We start from the raw sequence: 18,729 nt of genomic DNA on the forward strand, positions 1-18,729 counted from the left end.
GGTGGCACAGTGTATGCAAAAATATTATAGCCCGGGACATCCTGGCTACACACTTAATTTTATTTACCGAGCTCGGTTATCAAATTACCGATTTCTCAACAGCTGAGCTCTCGGTAGTCACCTCAGTAAAATAGATCGAAGCCTTACCGAGATCTCGGTTCAACATCCCCGCTGGCAAAATGTCAATTATTACCGAGTTGATCGGTAAAAAAACTACTGAGCACTCGGTAAAAAAACTGAGGATTCTGTAAAAAAAATACTGCAGACCCAGGCAATAAATGAATCGATTTAAATAATAGTAATAAAAGCAGCAATGTTTAGCATCATTGTTAATGACATTTATTATTTAGTATTTTCTGAATACGTATTACACATGTTTTCAAGCACTGTTGTGTAGGAAAAATCGAATATATATAACAACAAAGATTATTCGAAAGACATTGCCAGAGCGAAATGCCAGCTATTTGGTGTATGTAGCTGGAAATTATACCAGCGGGTTGCCTGCTGCATCGTGTTACGGCATATTCTTCCGGACGTCTTTATCTAGCCAAAATAAAACGGTTACGGCTGGTGACTCTGTTCTTTCCTGGAAATTTACAACAACAAATATAAACTGTAGCACCTTTTCAGCATGTGCAAATTCTTTGGCATGTATTAGTAAAAAATGAACTCACCGCAAATTAAATGAAGACCGATACGATAGGCGAAGAAAATACGTGTTTCCAAACCGCACTGTACAGTTTCTGATTTGGAAAAAAACATGGCGTATCACCAAGCGGCACTTGTCTAAAACTGAGAGCTCGGTAATTTTTTTACCGAGTGCTCAGTAAAGTGCATTGAATTTTACTGAGTCGTCGGTTAATTTTTGACAAGCACAAAATGTTTTCTTGGAACCGAGTTGATCGGTAATTTATACTACCGAGGTTCAGTAATACATTTTGAACTACTGAGACATCGGTAAAAAACATTGCAGAAGTCAGTAAATTTATTTCAATTAACTGAGCTCTCGGTTAAAAATTTCTTTTACCGAATAAAATCAGTAAAAAATATTACCGAGCTGAAATTCTCGATTTAAGTGTGTACGATCTGGCGATGGGCTAAACAATAGGATGTCAATAGCCTGGTTTTGACAGTCTGGATTATTATTGACTTCTCCAAATAAACAAAAGTGTGCGTGACTTCGCTGTATTCCTGTCAATGTATGCTGTCTTCCTCCAAAAGTGTTCGTTATATTTTTGCCGCAACGAGATTACCACCCACTTTTATTTTATATATCTTATACAGTGACATTAGTATGCGAGAAACAGCGCTTGGAGAACTCAATAGCAAACATTATACACTGTAAACCTGACAATACTCTTTAAAGAATAAAAATCACCCATTTTTTGACGGTATATGGAAATGTCAAAATAATGGGTAATTAATTTTTCTGCATAATGAGTATTTTATGCCCAATTTCATGTTCCTTGTTTATACCCTTTAATGGGTGAAAAACGAATTGTAGTTTTTGAACAAAACGAATGGTGCATTGTCGCTTTTTTGTGGTTTGGTAAATAAATATCAACCTAAAATAATAAAATATGTATACTCGCGTTAACCAGTCGTGGATGGTTCGGAATCAGGAACTGTTCCATCGCGTGGGTGATTTACTGTTGGCCAGGATTCCGAGGAAACTTTCATAGAGATTGTAAGTTTTATGCTAGAAACCTGGAACGCTTCAACTTTAATCTGATTTTTCCTTTCCGAACAGAATACCGAAGGAATCGAATAACGGTGAATATTTGATGTTTTTTAAGCCAATTGGACTCTCCCGACAACACACATGGAAGTTGGACTTTGTGAAAATGATTACGGAGTTCAATCGTGATTACGATGTAAGTTCCCTATAATCCGCCCAACCTTCATTAAATAACTCATTTTCCCATCCGCAGGACATTACCAGCGAGAATAGCGTATTGGCGAAAGACGCACTGGATTGGTCTTCCTATGTCAGTAAGGATCGAATCGTGCTCGGGTGGAATTGCTATTTCCGGTGCACAGTCTACGTCTGCAGGATGTCAGCTACTTATCCAAATTCCTCACGGCAAATAGAACCGTTGTTCCGGCGAGTGGGAAAACATACAGTCAGATACGGATAGCACATATTCGGAAATCCGTCGATACGGAGACTCGTTCCAAAGGCAGCCACTGTAGACTTTTATTTTGCCCCGGCAAACAAAAAAAATTTTTGAATTTCTTTTTTTTAATCGCTTGTATTGCAATCATGATATTTGGATGTTTAAATAAAGATTTATTTCAAGATTTCCTTGTAGTGGTTCCACTTTTCCTTTCCGATTTGCGATAAATATCACTAAAAGTAATAAATGTCTTTTCAAAATAATCAAGAGTAAAAAATACTCATTTCCCGAAAAAAATTATTTTGAAAGTGGGTAAAAAGTACCCCTGAATTTGACGTACAGGCCTTTTACTCATTAATGAGTAAACGCTGTTTACTCTTTTAATGAGTTGAACTATTTAAGTTCATAATGGGTACTTTTTCACCCATTAAAGAGTAGTTTGTTGGCACAGTGTAGTGAAAAATATTGTGAATCAACAAAAGATTTTGTGAAATTTGTGAATAATATTCGATTATTACGAAATTACTCAAATTACGCTTTAAAGTACGGTTTTTAAATGCCGTCAATGTTTAAATCCATACTGTGCATACTATGCTAAGGTGGAAAACCTGCTACAAAAATGAAGTTTCAGTTCCTAATGATGATTCAATCCGTGCCCTGGCTTTTGGTCTTCGTGTGCTCCAGTCAGCTGGCTAGGGCAGGGGACATAGTGGACATTACGGACACCGTGTTCGGTTCGATGACCGACACAATTCCCGTGGCGTACGGGGATTTCAATTCCGACGAACTGTTCGACATGTTTGTGCTACGAAACAATTTCCGGACGATCCAGATCCTGTTTGGCAGTGACGATAAACCGCTACTCCAGCCCGGGCCAAAGTGCGATTACACAAACTTCCACATCACCAGCGTCGTTCCGGGCGATTTCGATGGGGACGCTTACATGGATGTGATGTTTACTGTACAAGGGGAAGGGGACAATCAGTCGGTCTATATAAACTGGGGCGGATCGGAATATATGAACTGCACCAGGGAGGATGAGGAACCGCTAATAGTTATGAAGGGGCAACCGTTGGCGCTGGATTACGATAAGGACTTTATCATTGATTTGTTTGGAATGGACACGAAAGGCGTGCGGAAGTTCTGGATTTTCAAGAAGCCCAAAGATGGTAAGGATGGCAAGCAAATATAGTTTGAAACATAAATCAATTTTAATTTTCCTATTTTTCTAAAAATGAATTAACCAAATCAAATGTATTTTTTTTCTCTAAAGGCACCAAATTAAATTATCTTTTTATCAACAGGAAAAAGGAGATTACCAGATACTTTCCCAATGGATGGGAGACATGGTACCCCACTGAAAGTTCCTCATTCTCATGCCATCGTGGATCTCGACAAGGATTTCACGGCGGATTTAATTCTCACAACCGAACAAGGTTATGAGGTATGGAAGGGAACGGATACAGAGAAAGAGTTCTTCTATCTTCATAAATTAGACTTCCCTGTCGGAAATTATGATGCACACATTGGCCAGTCGATATTTTTAGACGCAGAACTGGATGGCAATTTGCTGCAGATTGTTCCTATATGCTTCAACAAGAATTGCATGAATTCTAGCATTTTAGTCTACCACGGGAATCATTTTCATGATCTGCAGATTGATTTTAAGGATGATCATAATGACGTTTGGGGCTTTGTTGTTCCGGATAGGACGAATTGGGCGAACCAGGTGATAACGCTCCGAGGAGGAGATTTCAATTTAGACGGATATCCGGACCTTCTGGCGACTCTGTCCAAATCGTCCGGTCAGTTTCAAACATTTCTGCTGGAGAATGTACCTTGCGAGAAGTTGGCTTGCAATCACATGAAGCGAACTTTCGTTGTACGTTGGAAGGCTCTGGCTCCCTTCACGAACGGAACAATAATGGGTTCGTTCTATGATTTCTACAATAATGGAATTTTGGACGTCATTTTTGTGGAAAATGTGGGCAACACTACTCGTCCCGTTGCGTTTCGGAACTCTCTCGATTACGATGCCAACTTCGTGAAGGTGATCGTTTTGACTGGTTTGACGAATCAGCGAGGGCCCAAAAAACTCACACCCCTGGGACGGAAGAAACGAACCTACGGTAAGAGGGATTCTGGACAGCATCCGGTAAAACAAAATATTGACGTAATCGAAATAATCACGAGCTTATTTTCAGGCACAAACCTCCCCGGTCCGCGTATTGAATACAACACAACAACCCAGGATGGCGATCCGCAGCATGGTGCCTCGGCGCAGCTCCCGCAATCCGCCTACTTTTCGCTCCACTTGCCCTACACAACGTTCGGTTTGGGTCGCACTCCGAATTTTGTCGACTCGCTGACCGTCGGCCTATCCAACCATTCCCGCACTTGGACGCAGCTGATCCCAAACTCGCAGATGATTGTAGTCCCTTACCCGATTGACGAAACCGACAAGTGGAAGGCGCAGCTGTTTGTCACCCCTAGCAAGCTGATTCTGATGAGTGTCGTTGCGTTGGGTGGCATCTGTCTGGTCATTCTGTTGCTGATTCTGATACTCTACGGCAAGGAGAAGCGAGAGGATCGAATCCAGCGGTCCCTCGAAGCGCACCGATTCCACTTCGATGCGATGTAAAGCATGTAAAGCAGATGCGTTCAACACGAGATGCGAGAGAAGGTACTTGTTCTGCGATATTTATTTCTACGTTTTGTTTAGGACTTGTGTTTTTTATTCTTGAAAATGTATTTAAACCCTTTTCGAATAATTTATTATTACCTACGGCACTGAGTAATATAATGAAGGTACATTTTGTTAGCGGTACTACTACTGATAATCCTAATAACACAATTTCGCATCAATCTTGTTTATGGAAATAAGAATGATGAGAAAGCCATTTTGATTTGGTACTGCAAGTAAACTGTCCTATTCGGTTGTGAAATGTGAAACAATATTACTCTACTGGAAAAAAAAAATTTCGCTTCACTCACGTTCCTTCGGGGTTTACGATTTGGTACGGCTGAGTTTGGCAAAAAAGTGTCTCTTTTATTGGTTTGTGAGACTATGACGAAAAAAATGCCTGCCTTAACCCTAGTCGATTATATTTTCAGCAAAAGTTTAAAACAAAGGGGGAGAAGAGACGGTCAGTTGCCATGCCGTTGTTACCCCAGATAAGATCAGTTCTCCGTTTCGTTTATCTTTGAAAGCATCTATAATTCGAATAGTTGGCTCCAACTACTCCAAGCCATTCCACCAACAGTAACGTTGAAGGAATTCTCAAGGCCAGTTTTACCGCATGCGCGCAGCTCATTGTTAGGCAAGTCATTTAGAAAGCCTGTCAACACGATTTAGTCGCAAAGAAGCAGCGATGTGACGATGGAAAAGGCGACGAGGGGACAAGAACTACTATCAATAAATAGCTCTTACATCATCAGCCTAGCTTCGTTTAGCATCGGAACCATCACGAAACACAACACGCTTCGAACCATCATCAGTAGCCAAAGTTTCGATATTGAATCGAAGTATGCTATATAACCACAATACCCCACACCACACTAGGACATAAGAGCTTTTGAGCCCAATGGTCCCATCTCCTAACGCAAGAGAACGTTGCCGAATCCAAATCTTCTTCTTCTTATTGGCATTACATCCCACACTGGGACAGAGCCGCCTCGCAGCTTAGTGTTCATTAAACACTTCCACAGTTATTAACTGCGAGGTTTCTAAGCCAAGTTACCATTTTTGCATTCGTATATCATGAGGCTAACACAATGATAATTTTATGCCCAGGGAAGTCGAGACAATTTCCAATCCGAAAATTGCGAAATCCAAGTATAAGTGGCAATATTGGACTCGGCACCGTAGACACTGAGGTTTCGGAATGGCATGGTGACTGTCGTTCGCTAAGGTTTCGCTCGGGCGGTTTTCGATGAATTTTACGAAGCGTCTCTATACGCATCATAAATTAAAAAGGTGAAATGCTGGTGCTCCAAAGGGTTTCTTTCACGCTTTAGACTCAGTCCAGGGTTGCATTTTTCTTGATTCGAGTAGATCTGTTGGCGATTTCGTTTTATTGACCCATTTGCTCCTTCAAACCACCGACCAAGCCAAACCAGATTTGATTTTTTTCTTGATTCGTCCGATAGCGATTTTGAACATCGATCAATCAACCCACTTTAGTTTTGGATTTAATTTTACCCAACCAGTCCAGACTAAACCATCGAAAGATTCACTCCTTGATCCGAAAAGATCCAATGGCAATTCCGGCATCAACCAACCCACTCCAAAATATGGTTTTCCATTATTTGGTTGCTCCTCTCCGGGGGTGCAAATCTTACTGAGCGTCTGTTCTCCATGTTAGGGGCGGCTGATCATCGTCCGAGTGCCAGCGAGGGACTCTAAGTGAAACTGTGCACCATGGTCCACCGGAAATAAGGAGGAATGGTCCTCCGGAAATTTAGGGGGTTTGGTGTCAGGCCCTGCAAGCCAGCCTTTAAAAAAACATACGCAACGAACAATCAACAAGAGAGTACGGACCGGAACCATCGGCGAAGACCACTGCGACGAAAAGGGACTAGCGATTGGAAACTCGGTTCGTGGAACTGCAAATCTCTCAACTTCATCGGGAGCACACGCATACTCGCCGATGTGCTCAAGGACCGTGGATTCGGCATCGTAGCGCTGCAGGAGGTTTGTTGGAAGGGATCAATGGTGCGAACGTTTAGAGGTAATCATACCATCTACCAGAGCTGCGGCAACACACATGAGCTGGGAACAGCTTTCATTATTAAGGGGGATATGCAAAGGCGCGTGATCGGGTGGTGGCCGATCAATGAAAGAATGTGCAGGTTCAGGATCAAAGGCCGGTTCTTCAACTTCAGCATAATCAACGTCCATAGCCCACACTCCGGAAGCACTGATGATGATAAGGACGCATTCTACGCGCAGCTGGAACGTGAGTTCGACAGCTGCCCAAGCCACGACGTCAAAATCATCATAGGAGATTTGAACGCTCAGGTTGGCCAAGAGGAGAAGTTTAGACCGACTATTGGAAAGTTCACCGCTCACCGGCTGACGAACGAAAACGGCCTACGCCTAATTGATTTCGCCGCCTCCAAGAATATGGCCATACTTCCAACACAGCCTCCCTTATCGGTACACGTGGAGATCACCACTGCAGACAGAATCACAAATCGACCACGTTCTGATTGATGGACGGCACTTCTCCGACATTATCGACGTCAGGACATATCGTGGCGCTAACATCGACTCTGACCACTATCTGGTGATGGTTAAACTGCGCCCAAAACTATCCGTCATCAACAATGTTCGGTACCGACGACCGCCGCGGTACGACCTAGAGCGACTGAAGCAACCTGATGTCGCCACTGCATACGCGCAGCATCTCGAGGCAGCGTTGCCGGATGAGGTGAGCTGGTTGGGGACCTCGTGAGGACTGCTGGAATACAGGCGAAGCAGCCATTAACGACGCAGCGGAGAACAACGTCGGGTGTATGGGTCGAAGTCGACGGAACGATTGGTTCGACGAAGAGTGCAGACAGATTCTGGAGGAGAAGGACGCAGCGCGGGCGGTCGCGCTGCAGCAAGGTACCCGGCAGAACGTGGAACGTTCTAGACGGAAGCGGAGACAGCAGACCCGCCTTTTCAGGAGAAGAAACGCCGCCTGGAAGAAGCGGAGTGCGAGGAGATGGAACAGCTGTGCTGTTCTCAAGATACACGCAAGTTCTATCAGAAGCTCAACGCCTCCCGCAAAGGCTTCGTGCCGCGAGCCGAAATGTGCCGGGATAAGGATGGGAGCATCTTGACGGACGAACGTGTGGTGATCGAAAGGTGGAAGCAGCACTACGAGGAACATCTGAATGGCGCTGAGAGTACAGGCAGTGAAAGTCAAGGCAGCGGAGGAGATGACTACGTCAGTTCAGCGGACGATGGAAGCCAACCAGCCCCCACCTTGAGGGAAGTTAAGGATGCCATTCAACAGCTAAAGACCAATAAAGCAGCTGGTAAGGATGGTATCGGAGCTGAGCTCATCAAGATGGGCCCGGAAAAACTGGCCACTTGCCTGCACAAACTGATAGTCAGAATCTGGGAAACCGAACAGCTACCGGAGGAGTGGAAGGAAGGGGTTATATGCCCCATCTACAAGCAAGGCGACAAACTGGAGTGTGAGAACTTTCGAGCGATCACCATCCTTAATGCCGCCTACAAAGTGATATCCCAGATCATCTTCCGTCGTCTGTCACCATTAGTGAACGAGTTCGTGGGAAGTTATCAAGCCGGCTTCGTTGACGGCCGCTCGACAACAGACCAGATCTTTACTGTACGGCAAATCCTTCAAAAATGCCGTGAATACCAGGTCCCAACGCACCATCTGTTCGTTGATTTCAAGGCGGCATACGACAGTATAGACCGTGTAGATCTATGGAAAATTATGGACGAGAACAGCTTCCCTGGGAAGCTTACCAGGCTGATCAAAGCAACGGTGGATGGTGTGCAAAACTGTGTGAAGATTTCGGGCGAACACTCCAGTTCATTCGAATCGCGCCGGGGACTAAGACAAGGTGATGGACTTTCGTGCCTGTTGTTCAACATTGCGCTAGAAGGTGTCATGCGGAGAGCCGGGTGTAACAGCCGGGGTACGATTTTCAACAGATCCAGTCAATTTATTTGCTTCGCGGATGACATGGACATTGTCGGCCGAACATTTGCAAAGGTGGCAGAATTGTACACCCGCCTAAAACGTGAAGCAACACAAGTTGGACTGGTGGTGAATGCGTCAAAGACAAAGTACATGCAGTACTTGTACTTGTGGGCGGAACCGAGCGCGACAGGGCCCGCCTGGGAAGCAATGTTACGATAGACGGGGATACCTTTGAGATGGTCGAGGAATTCGTCTACCTCGGATCCTTGCTAACGGTTGATAACAATGAAATTCGAAGGCGCATCATCTGTGGAAGTCGAGCCTAGTACGGGCTCCAGAAGAAACTGCGGTCAAAAAATATTCGCCACCGCACCAAATGTGTAATGTACAATACGCTAATAAGACCGGTTGTCCTTTACACACTTAAAAGACAATTTTTATCTCGGTAAAATGAATTGACGAACATGGTCGTAAAAGTTCATTTTAACTGATATCTCGTTAATAAATATGACGTTTACATAAGTTACTGAAACTCGGTAGTCAAGTTTGCCATAGTAATCGGTAGTTTGGAATTTGACTGAGTTTCGGCAAACTTTACTGTCAAACGTATAACCCCTATAGCGTGCTCTGTTAAAAAACACGTGAAGATAAGCAGTGGAAAATAAAAATTACATTTTAAATTTTCTTAGTAAGTATTCAACCTAATTCCAATTGCCTCTACTAACAGGACACCTCGCAGGACACTATAATCTGTTCAAAATTAGCATAACTAATGTTTGTATTAATTTCAGCTCCAGCTGTATTTCAAACAGAAAAAAATACAAATTAAACAGCATGGACGGAAACAACTAACCCTCAAATAAACACGCTGAACGTCATTGGAATCAGGAACCTATATTGGGACCAGGATTATTTGAGCAGCGTAACAATAAACGTAACAAACGTTGAAAACGGGGATAGAGCGAGCTACACAATTGGTCCTGCTCTCTGCAGGATCGTGAAAAGATAGTATTAGATGACTGCCAGAGCGATAAGAAAGAATCCTGTTCATTTTGGTAGGCAATACCGTGTTCGCATTACTTATTAACATTCTATCTAAGGTTTTATTTAAAATGTTCATATTGTTTTTCACAAAAATACCTTCAAAATATAATTTCTTTCCATACTGAATACGGTTTTCATTTTTGTTTTGATTTATATAAAAATAAATAAAAATAATTATTATTCACTGAATTTCGGCAAAGCTTTTAAACAGACGCTCGAGGCGTACCTTCTCACTCTAGCTGATGTCAGAAGGACAACAGTGCCCAGGCTGTACTAGCAGCTAAGCTAAGTACACAACCCTTAGCTGGCGGTCTTTTGTCATCGGACGACCCGTGGAAGCGTGAGATAGGGACTTGTGGGGACCAGAGCTCTGTTGGGCGCTCTTTCCTTGATGTCAACCCACCATTTTGAATTGTTTATATAGATCGTCACACTTATTGCAACACCCCTCCGCAAACGGATCTAATATTTCCTATGACTGTTCCAACTATGTATGTACTTCAAAGTTGGATTTACTGACCTAAATAGTGTTTAGTTCCTACCAATGTCACAGGAAGGATGATTCTGTACCTCTTGTTCACGCTGTACAAATCACTTTCAATTAACTTGTGAATTGTTTCTTTTTGGCAAAAAAAAGTCGGAGATTCGATTATCGAACTGTCATGTTCCAGGTGCTAACAGTTCTTTGAGAACTTCTCCATTATCCCATTGTCCTCGATTTTTGTGAGCATTTTTGTTTCGACGTCGACATTTTGACGTCTTTCTCCGATATGAGGCCACACGGGTACACCATGCTTTCGGATTACCCTTCCGTGCGGATTTATAGATTTTACGCCCATTATTTTGAATGCCAAATACAAATATGAATCAAAAGCCATGAAAATGAACTATGAAAGTGCTCAAGTACACAGGATTTTGTTTTTACACGATTTTTTTTCGCTCGTATTTTTGATCGTGTGACTTCAATTTGCCACCAAACTCTTCGCAACATGTTTCAAAAAATCCGGAATAAATCAAAGAAAAATCACATGGTAATTAATATACGTTAAACATTTAGGATGAGTGGAAAATTGAGAAAATGTAAATCGCGTAAAAACAAAATCCAGTGTATACTTAGCTAGGAAACGGGGGCGTAATACTAGGAAAATAAATGGAATCATTATCAATAAAACATCGCAAAAATTAAGCACAACACTATAATTGCACGATTAATATATACTGATATAAGCAATGTTTGTTTTAGCATTTCAAGCATTCTAACATATATAAGTAGTCTCATAAGTTCTCCTCTAAACCGGAGTAAGTAACACCATCAATGCCGTCAATACGCATGCATCCGCTTCTTTGGTGGTCCAATAGCGTAACCCGTTGGCACCGGCCGTGGAGCCAATTTCACCGGTTACAGCCCCTGCAGCAGGCGTTTCGCCGAAGTCTATAGCGGACAGAGATTGCGAACGGACGCGTACCTCGAAGGTGGCGCAAATTCGATAGCAAACACTGTTTGCCATATAACGGTGAAATGATGACCGTTGCGAACGTTCGCTCGAATCCGGAGATGATTGCAATAGAATGTGAGTGCCGGGCACAAAATGGTCACCGACCGTTGATCCATCCGGCAGGAATTGACAGGATTCTGAAGAAAAAGGCCAAGTCAATATAGGAAAGATTAACGATTAGTCAACTTACCGATCGGAAGCGGCTGTCCATGGTCCAAAACCGAACGGATCTTCTCAACCCTCGCATTGTAGTAAGCCGTAGTCCATACAGAATCATCTGCCGTATTAACTGCACTCGAACTGCTCAGCGTTTGATTTAGCTTGAACCGCACCCAGCTTTTAACCAACGAGTTCTGCAGCGATGGAGCACATCCTTCACAGAAACATCCGAAAGTGTCTCCTGCGAAGAAAACCTCCGGAAGCATCAAAGTGCGCTTGAATCCCATCACTAGCTTCAGATAATCGCAGTCCTTATTTTCTACAACGCTCAACATGGATGAGGAGGACACAGAATTAGTACGAGAGGAACGCATATGATCATCAACAAATTCAACGATGGTAGCACGACGACTCGTTGAAGTACTGATACCGGTAGTACATGATTGTACTATCGGAGGCTGGTGCTCCGGAGCCGTCGAACAGGATGCCTGTAGAGGTAGGCCCAGCTTCGCACGATTGTTCGCGATCGTGTTGCTATCTTCCTCTACCTCGGACTCGTTGAGTTGAATACTGAAATCTATATTGCTGTCAACGTCTTCCAGATAGTTCGGATCAGTGTTGTTCTCCTGGGCTGCTTGGTTGGATGATGCCAACGGATTACTGGCAGCATTCGTTTGACCATTGCTGTTGGTATTGGAGCGATAGTCTTCAAAGCCTTCATCACAGTTGACCGATTGGGACAACTCTCCGCCGCGATTGCTATCGAAGCTACCCTGTAGGGCATTGAACCGATGAGTGCTTTGACTTCGTTGAATGTTGAGATTCGTGGAATGTTGAAGTTGAAGAGAGTCTCTTAGGCAGCTGGAATGAACGATAATCTTACTTAGGTGATTGTTGAATCGATATAAAATTGTTACAACGTCTTACCAAGAATTTGATAAATCTTGATTTCGTGCTTCGTTTGCCGTACGATTCTTGATGGAAATATTCATCAACAGGTTTTCAGAAACGCTGTCCATCACAGAACGACTCCTACAATAAATAAAAAAAACATGTTTTATAACATACTACTTAGGTAGCCTTATCAATGATACTCACATAACCGATGGCCCTGGATTGGAAGCACAAGCTGCTGCATCGGTTTCCTTTTCATGGATCTCCAAGTCCGCCTTTTCACATTGAGGAACGTTCTCTACTTCGGTGGCTAAAATGCCGGACACACCTGCAGCGATCGCACCCAACGGCATTGTTGCCAACTCCTCATTGATCGGACTACCGCCTTTTGCATCACCATTAACGATCGAGATCTTCTCACATTTTCCGTACACATCGAAAACTGGGTAGATGTGGTGCGGTAACCCGACTGCCAGGTCGTCTAACTGTGTCTGCCCAAACGTAATACTCAAATTTCCTGCATGGGTGAGCGTCAGGGTAATGACCGTTCCGACTTGAATCTGGTCAAAGATTTCCGCATATTTTGATTGAGTCTTGTTGCCATTGATGTTAATGTAATCATGGGTAGCGATCCAACAAGGCCTTCGGAAGAGGATAGCCGATGTCGGGAAGGGGAATTGATGGGTTCCGGGGCATACTCCAAGGGCCCCAACAGCGATAGTTCCCTTCCATTTAGTATTCAGTTGGGTAACTTTTATACTGATGCTGTGACCTTTGCACAAAGGCTTGGATAGGCACACAATTCCTTGGTGATAGGATTGGACCCTCGAGGCCGTTTTCTTGTCATCGAAAAGTTGAATGTTTTTACCGTGACATTCGGAGAATTCGAACGACAGACTATCAGAATCGATCGATTCAAGCATCGAGTCTTGTTTGTTTAGAGGATCTAGTCCAAGCTCGAGTGAGTCCTGGAGTCGCAGGCTGCATGGTCTGAGTGGCGATGATGGTCCTTGCGATGAGATTACTTGAACGGCCATTGTGGATCCCATTAGCTCAACAACAGCAAAAATATCCTCTGAAACGTTTTGGAAACTGATGTTCATATCCTCTGAATTCAACAGAATCTTCAGTGTTCGCGATGCAGTTAGTTCTATAGCGATGCGGTCCCCAACTCTAAGCCAATCTAACGAGGCGAGAGATTTCTGTAGCAAAGTTGAATTGTAGCGTACTTCGTTGCCGCTAACGTACCAAACATTGGCAGGAATTCGTTTCATACTAATGGGAATGTTTTTACGAACGTGCTCGTCCGAGAGATTGAGATCGGTAACTCCGATTTTTAGACTACCCGCGTAGAGAGAATTGACCTCGTTGATTTTTATTTCGAAAGTTTCTCCCACAACGAGGGGTCTTTCAGAGAACACCAAGCAATGTGACAAAGCTGCGTTTGTACAACGAGATGCCAACGTCCAATTTTGCATCAGCGTGACATTTCCGGAAATGCAAGACCAACGATGCTTTGCTTCGAGAGCTGGTTGAATCACTGATGTCGCTTGCAAGCTCTGGGAATTCTCACTGATTGCATAAGGCGCTCGAATGTCAGGCTGCGGCGTTGTGATGCTTACCTGGGCACATTGGCCATACAGATCGATGACAGCGTACAAATTTGGAGCTTTGCATTCATAGTATGGGCCTTGGTCCACTCCGTTAATGAAGAAATGGATATTGTCCGCATTACGCATTACTCCCACTCGGGAGCCAGCAGTTAAAGTGTCCAAGTCAAACGGAAGATCATTCCGAATCGTTACTCCGTTACCCATCAATGTAGTTCCTGAGATCATAATTGTGTCGTGCTCCAAATCAGTGGCCGTGCTCGGTAAGCTCAGTTCATCCGGACGAATTCCGGTTACGCCAATCTCGATACTACCGTTCCACTGGTCAACCACTGTTTCGAGAATAATTTCGAACAACTCCCTTTGGCGGAGTGGTCTGTTGCTAAAAACGATAGAATCGTTGAACTCCGCCAATGCTTTTGGCCTACAAGCCGTCAACCCGCCGTTCGAAATTCGAGCATTCTTTCCATGAACGGAATGAAACTTCAACTTCGGTTCACTGCTAAAAAGAGTTGTATTTGAGATCGTCGAATTGCCAGTGTCTGGTGTTCCGCACTCTGAAGTGTCAACGATGCTTGCTTGAGCAGCTTGACCGTACAGATCGATGACACCGTAGACTTTCTCCGGGACATTCGAAGCTGCTGGTCCTTGGTCTACACCATTGACCCAAAAGTGCAGAGTTCCATCATCCTTTCGAACTACTCCGACGCGATCACCGACCTGTAAACGATCTAGATTTTGTCCATACTGCTCTATGACTGTCATACCATTATGCATTACTCCATTGCCGGTCATCATCCATGTTCCGGAGCGGACGTTAGTCATGGTAAAAGGAAAATCTAGCTCCGTTGGGCTATGTGTGGTGACTCCCATTTCAACTGAACCGGCCCATTTAGTGACAACTCTTTCCAAGCGAACTTGGAACATTTCGTTGGGCCTCAGAGGACGTCTAGTCAATACAACTCCATTGTTGAAATCGTCCGAAGCATTGGGGCGTAGAGCTGTTCTTCCGCTGTGTGTAACACTAGCATGAGATCCGCACATGGGATGGAACAATAATCGGTCTGATTGGCTGAAGTCCACTTCAGGGCTTGCAGGAATTAATTCATGTTCAGTAACGGGTAAACTCATGAGATTGTTCCGCCTAGTAACTAGGTTCTGTTGTTCACGTTCGTCACGATCAACGATCGTGACTTTGATTGTCATTCCGTATAGATCAATTACACCCCAAAGTGTTTGAGCCACTCTGGTGGCTGCAACGCCCTGATCACGTCCATTGATGTAATAGTGAAGATTCCCATTTGATTTGCGCATCATTCCAACGCGATCACCTTCACGTAACTCATCGAGATTGAATTCTCCGTATTCCCTGCGAGTTCCTTTGCCATTAGTGAGAATGCCACAGCCGGACATCATGATGGTTCCGCTTCGAAGGTTTGTCATAGTAGCTGGAAACTGCAACGCCGATGGGCAATGCGTTGTTACACCAACCTCAATCGATCCGGACCATTTGTCCACTAGTCGATCAATTCTTATTTCGAAAAGCTCGTTGTCCCGCAATGGACGATGAGTCATTACTACTCCATTGTTGAATTCGTCCAATGGACGCCTTCTTTCTGCAGTTCGGCAATTAGCACTAAGCTTAACAAGCGACCCACATCTGGTGTGGAAACGTAGCTTATCGTTGGGATCCATCCCATCCGATCCGACACCTGACGGACCCCCTCCATTGGTGCAAGCACTGACGGACATCTCCACCGACATTGCAATATCGATGTTCTGAGAAATTTGCGTGCTTTCGTTGCTGTATTCCAGACTGTCTGATGGACAGATCGAAACTTGCACGCACTTCCCGTACAAGTTCACCAGGGCATACACATTTTTTGGTATGTCTACGGCGGCCACTCCTTGTGACTCACCGTTGACGTAGAAAACCAATTTATCTTGGGCCGTTCGTACGACACCCACTCGGTCCCCTTCGCCCAGTTTATCTAAATCCGAACCGTAGTACTCTAACAGTGACACTCCATCTTTCAGTACCGAAATGCCAGACATCACCCAAGTTCCACTACGTAGCTTTGTCGCACACGGAGGCAACTCCGTTGCTTCTGGATTGACCGTAGTCACCCCGATTTCGATGCTACCGCTCCAAGCATGGATCTGTTCATAGCAAAGGAATGCATTTTCATAATTGAAGCCAAATGGAAAAATCGATAAGGGCCACCCACCTTTTCATCAATTCGCACTTCAAACAGGACATCGTCCTGCAGAGGCTCGGCGCTCAGAACAAGTCCGTGGTTGAACTCGCTGATGTTTCGCATAGCGGTTCGGTTGTTGTTGACCAGCTTAATTCGCTTGCCACAGCGCCGGTGGAACGACATCGCGTTTTCGGTGCTTTTTCGTTAAAAACACAATCAGTAAAAATCACTACGTTTTGCAAACCAATAAAAATAAACACACTCTCGCGGCTCTCCTGTCTGGCAAATGCATCATCATCAGAGAGAAATTTTTGACAGTGTGTTTTGTTTCTCTTATGAATGAATCGATAAAAACAAAAAACAAAGAAAACAGTTATGTTTACGCTGGTCGCGATGTCGGCTCTGATTTGCCGTAGTATGTGTAAAAGGTGTCACCCAATGGAAATGGTAGCGTCGCGACGGCAAAATGATTATCAGCTGATATCTTCGAAACGCTTTCCGTTGATTTGTTTGGAATCAGCTGTTTTTCAATGCCGAACATTGACGCTATCTTCCTTATTAGCCATTCGCAATATTATTATCTAAGTTTTGAAAAGAAAACTTACAATAAGCTAAAAACAATATTTTTATACACTATTTACAAAAATCATCAGGACGAATTCTTCGTTTTACGGCCCACATATAATATATTTTAAATAAATCTTCTGTCATTACAAGACATAGTCTGAAATGATCCACTTATAGAGATTGATCGTTTCTATCATTTTTATGTTTTTCATAAAAAGGAACTTACGTTTAATTCCTAAAAAGTGTCAATATATTTCCAAAGTTCGAACTTTTTTTATACTTTATTAAGGAGTTAATTTTTGAATTGTGGTTTAATTCATGTATGTAATGTACACAATTAGTTCTGGGTTTATCGAAACCAATAATACATCGAAGGCAAACATCAATTAGTGTTATTATTTCACAGGTATGATAACTTCCGATTGTTTTAAGTGTGAAAGCAAAGCTTTTCAGTACAATTTTCTTGCACAAGAAAAGCAAAAAGTTTAAACGTTATTTTCCGAAAACCCATTGCTCAGCGTTGTTTAGTCTCTCGTGCAAAGAATGCATGCAAAGTTTGTTCACCTTGTTTAGTCACTCAATACAACCCGATGGTTACACAGTACCCCGCCGCTGTGTCATGGTCTCATTCAGCGTCTTAAGTTGCACCATATTCCACTTCACCAGTTTCGTGCTCGGTTGGGATTTATCTTCTTTGGGGATTCAGAACTTCACCATCAAGCATGTTTCGTTGTACAAATCGCGAGCTTTCATCACAATTGAAGACTCCAACGTTAGTCTGGTAGAGGCGTCTTGGCCAGAGAATAAACTGAGTACTCGACCACGCGTATTATGTGAAAACGATCGTCCCGGGCGGCACGAGTGTTGTGACCATTTAAACCATGTGATTTGCACGGATGTTGATTCGGGTGCACGGTTGTGGATCTTGGATCGTGGTGACAATGAAGGCTTTTGCAGCCCAAAAATAGTGATTCGCAGTTTGATCTTGGTTCCGAATAAAGAGATAATGTATCAGTTTAGCACCTCGAGCAACGCGTTCCACTCTATAGTAGTCGATCCAATCAAAGCATCAGACGGAGATACTCGCGCGTTTGTCACCATGGTAGACACTGACTATATTCTTATATTTTCTTTGTTCAAACAGACCTTCGGGAAACTTAAATTTGAGTACGTGGACGTCATCAGTAGTTAAGTGCATTCTAATATTGAATTTCGTTTTTCATCAACAGAAGAAAGGATTTGTCGCCAATCAGTCCAATTTCACTCTCAGAGGTTGCCATCAACCAGAATCATTTGTACATCTCGGACAGCCTGAGTGGTCGTTTGTTCCTACTTCCTGTGAAAACTATTCGTCAGCTGTCGTTCCCCGAATGCGGAGTACAAAAAATGATACTGAAAACTAGCGTGACGTACCTGGGCCGGTTGTTGGGTCGCGCCAAAGGATTAAAGTTGGATCTATGGGACAACCTGTACTACATCATACCACGAGATGGTGCGGTCGTTAAATGGAAACCAGGTCATACATTGAGAGCGGAGAACCATTCGGTGATTTACCAGCGGGAAATCAACGTGACTCAGATCATTTTGGGCGTGGGCAACAAGGCATGGGTCATTGCCAGTGAATTTTCTTCCGATGAAAGCAAGCGACACTGTTTGCGTATTAGTAAATGATATATAATCGGTTTGTTTTATTGCTTATTTCTTTCGATATTGTATCACAGTTCTTGATTATTCATGTAAAAAAACTGTTGCCTTATCGATACTCGACACGTTGTATGATTAAAGGATCACTAAAAAAGTAAACTGAATAATCCCAACAGGAACAATATAATTACTAAGGTACAGTGGGGCAAGTGGGTAAAGGAAATCGTATAGTTCATGTTCATCAAGTCATAAAAGTTGAAGATAATATTGAAATTGATCATATTTATGACATAACGAATCATCTATCCAATCTTTATATGCCTGCGAACAAGATC

General features: G+C 43.4%; 3 protein-coding genes across 3 annotated transcripts; 2 read left to right on the forward strand and 1 right to left on the reverse strand.

Annotated features, from left to right (window-relative positions):
- Positions 1-2,576: 2,576 nt before the first annotated feature.
- LOC134224307 (T-cell immunomodulatory protein-like) lies at positions 2,577-4,971 on the forward strand. The gene is made up of 3 exons (XM_062703641.1): positions 2,577-3,286; positions 3,422-4,246; positions 4,322-4,971. Exons 1-3 carry the CDS (start codon positions 2,737-2,739, stop codon positions 4,756-4,758), a joined length of 1,812 nt encoding a protein of 603 aa, XP_062559625.1. The 5' UTR covers positions 2,577-2,736; the 3' UTR covers positions 4,759-4,971.
- A 6,016-nt stretch (positions 4,972-10,987) lies between these two features.
- Positions 10,988-16,810, reverse strand: LOC134227288 (neuralized-like protein 4). Its single transcript, XM_062708656.1, has 5 exons — positions 16,214-16,810; positions 12,580-16,145; positions 12,409-12,513; positions 11,513-12,342; positions 10,988-11,459 (listed from the first exon to the last, which is right to left on the reverse strand). The coding sequence occupies exons 1-5, from the start codon at positions 16,364-16,366 to the stop codon at positions 11,116-11,118; spliced, it is 4,998 nt and encodes a 1,665-aa protein (XP_062564640.1). The 5' UTR covers positions 16,367-16,810; the 3' UTR covers positions 10,988-11,115.
- Positions 16,811-17,351: 541 nt separating this feature from the next.
- LOC134224308 (uncharacterized) lies at positions 17,352-18,458 on the forward strand. The gene is made up of 2 exons (XM_062703642.1): positions 17,352-17,917; positions 17,980-18,458. Exons 1-2 carry the CDS (start codon positions 17,370-17,372, stop codon positions 18,419-18,421), a joined length of 990 nt encoding a protein of 329 aa, XP_062559626.1. The 5' UTR covers positions 17,352-17,369; the 3' UTR covers positions 18,422-18,458.
- Positions 18,459-18,729: the final 271 nt, after the last annotated feature.

This window comes from Armigeres subalbatus, chromosome 3 (genome assembly GCF_024139115.2).
Source record: "Armigeres subalbatus isolate Guangzhou_Male chromosome 3, GZ_Asu_2, whole genome shotgun sequence".
Classification (NCBI taxonomy): Eukaryota; Metazoa; Arthropoda; class Insecta; order Diptera; family Culicidae; genus Armigeres; species Armigeres subalbatus.

Excerpts from the sequence above, each read along its gene's own strand:
- LOC134224307 (XM_062703641.1), top strand. The coding sequence starts at position 2,737 with ATGAAGTTTCAGTTCCTAATGATGATTCAATCCGTGCCCTGGCTTTTG. Across the intron at positions 3,287-3,421 it reads TTTCAAGAAGCCCAAAGATG|GAAAAAGGAGATTACCAGAT; the intron begins GTAAGGATGGCA and ends TTTTATCAACAG. Across the intron at positions 4,247-4,321 it reads ACGGAAGAAACGAACCTACG|GCACAAACCTCCCCGGTCCG; the intron begins GTAAGAGGGATT and ends GCTTATTTTCAG.
- LOC134227288 (XM_062708656.1), bottom strand. The coding sequence starts at position 16,366 with ATGTCGTTCCACCGGCGCTGTGGCAAGCGAATTAAGCTGGTCAACAAC. Across the intron at positions 16,146-16,213 it reads AAGTGCGAATTGATGAAAAG|ATCCATGCTTGGAGCGGTAG; the intron begins GTGGGTGGCCCT and ends TGCTATGAACAG. Across the intron at positions 11,460-11,512 it reads TGGACAGCCGCTTCCGATCG|AATCCTGTCAATTCCTGCCG; the intron begins GTAAGTTGACTA and ends CTTTTTCTTCAG.
- LOC134224308 (XM_062703642.1), top strand. The coding sequence starts at position 17,370 with ATGGTCTCATTCAGCGTCTTAAGTTGCACCATATTCCACTTCACCAGT. Across the intron at positions 17,918-17,979 it reads TTCGGGAAACTTAAATTTGA|AAGAAAGGATTTGTCGCCAA; the intron begins GTACGTGGACGT and ends TTTCATCAACAG.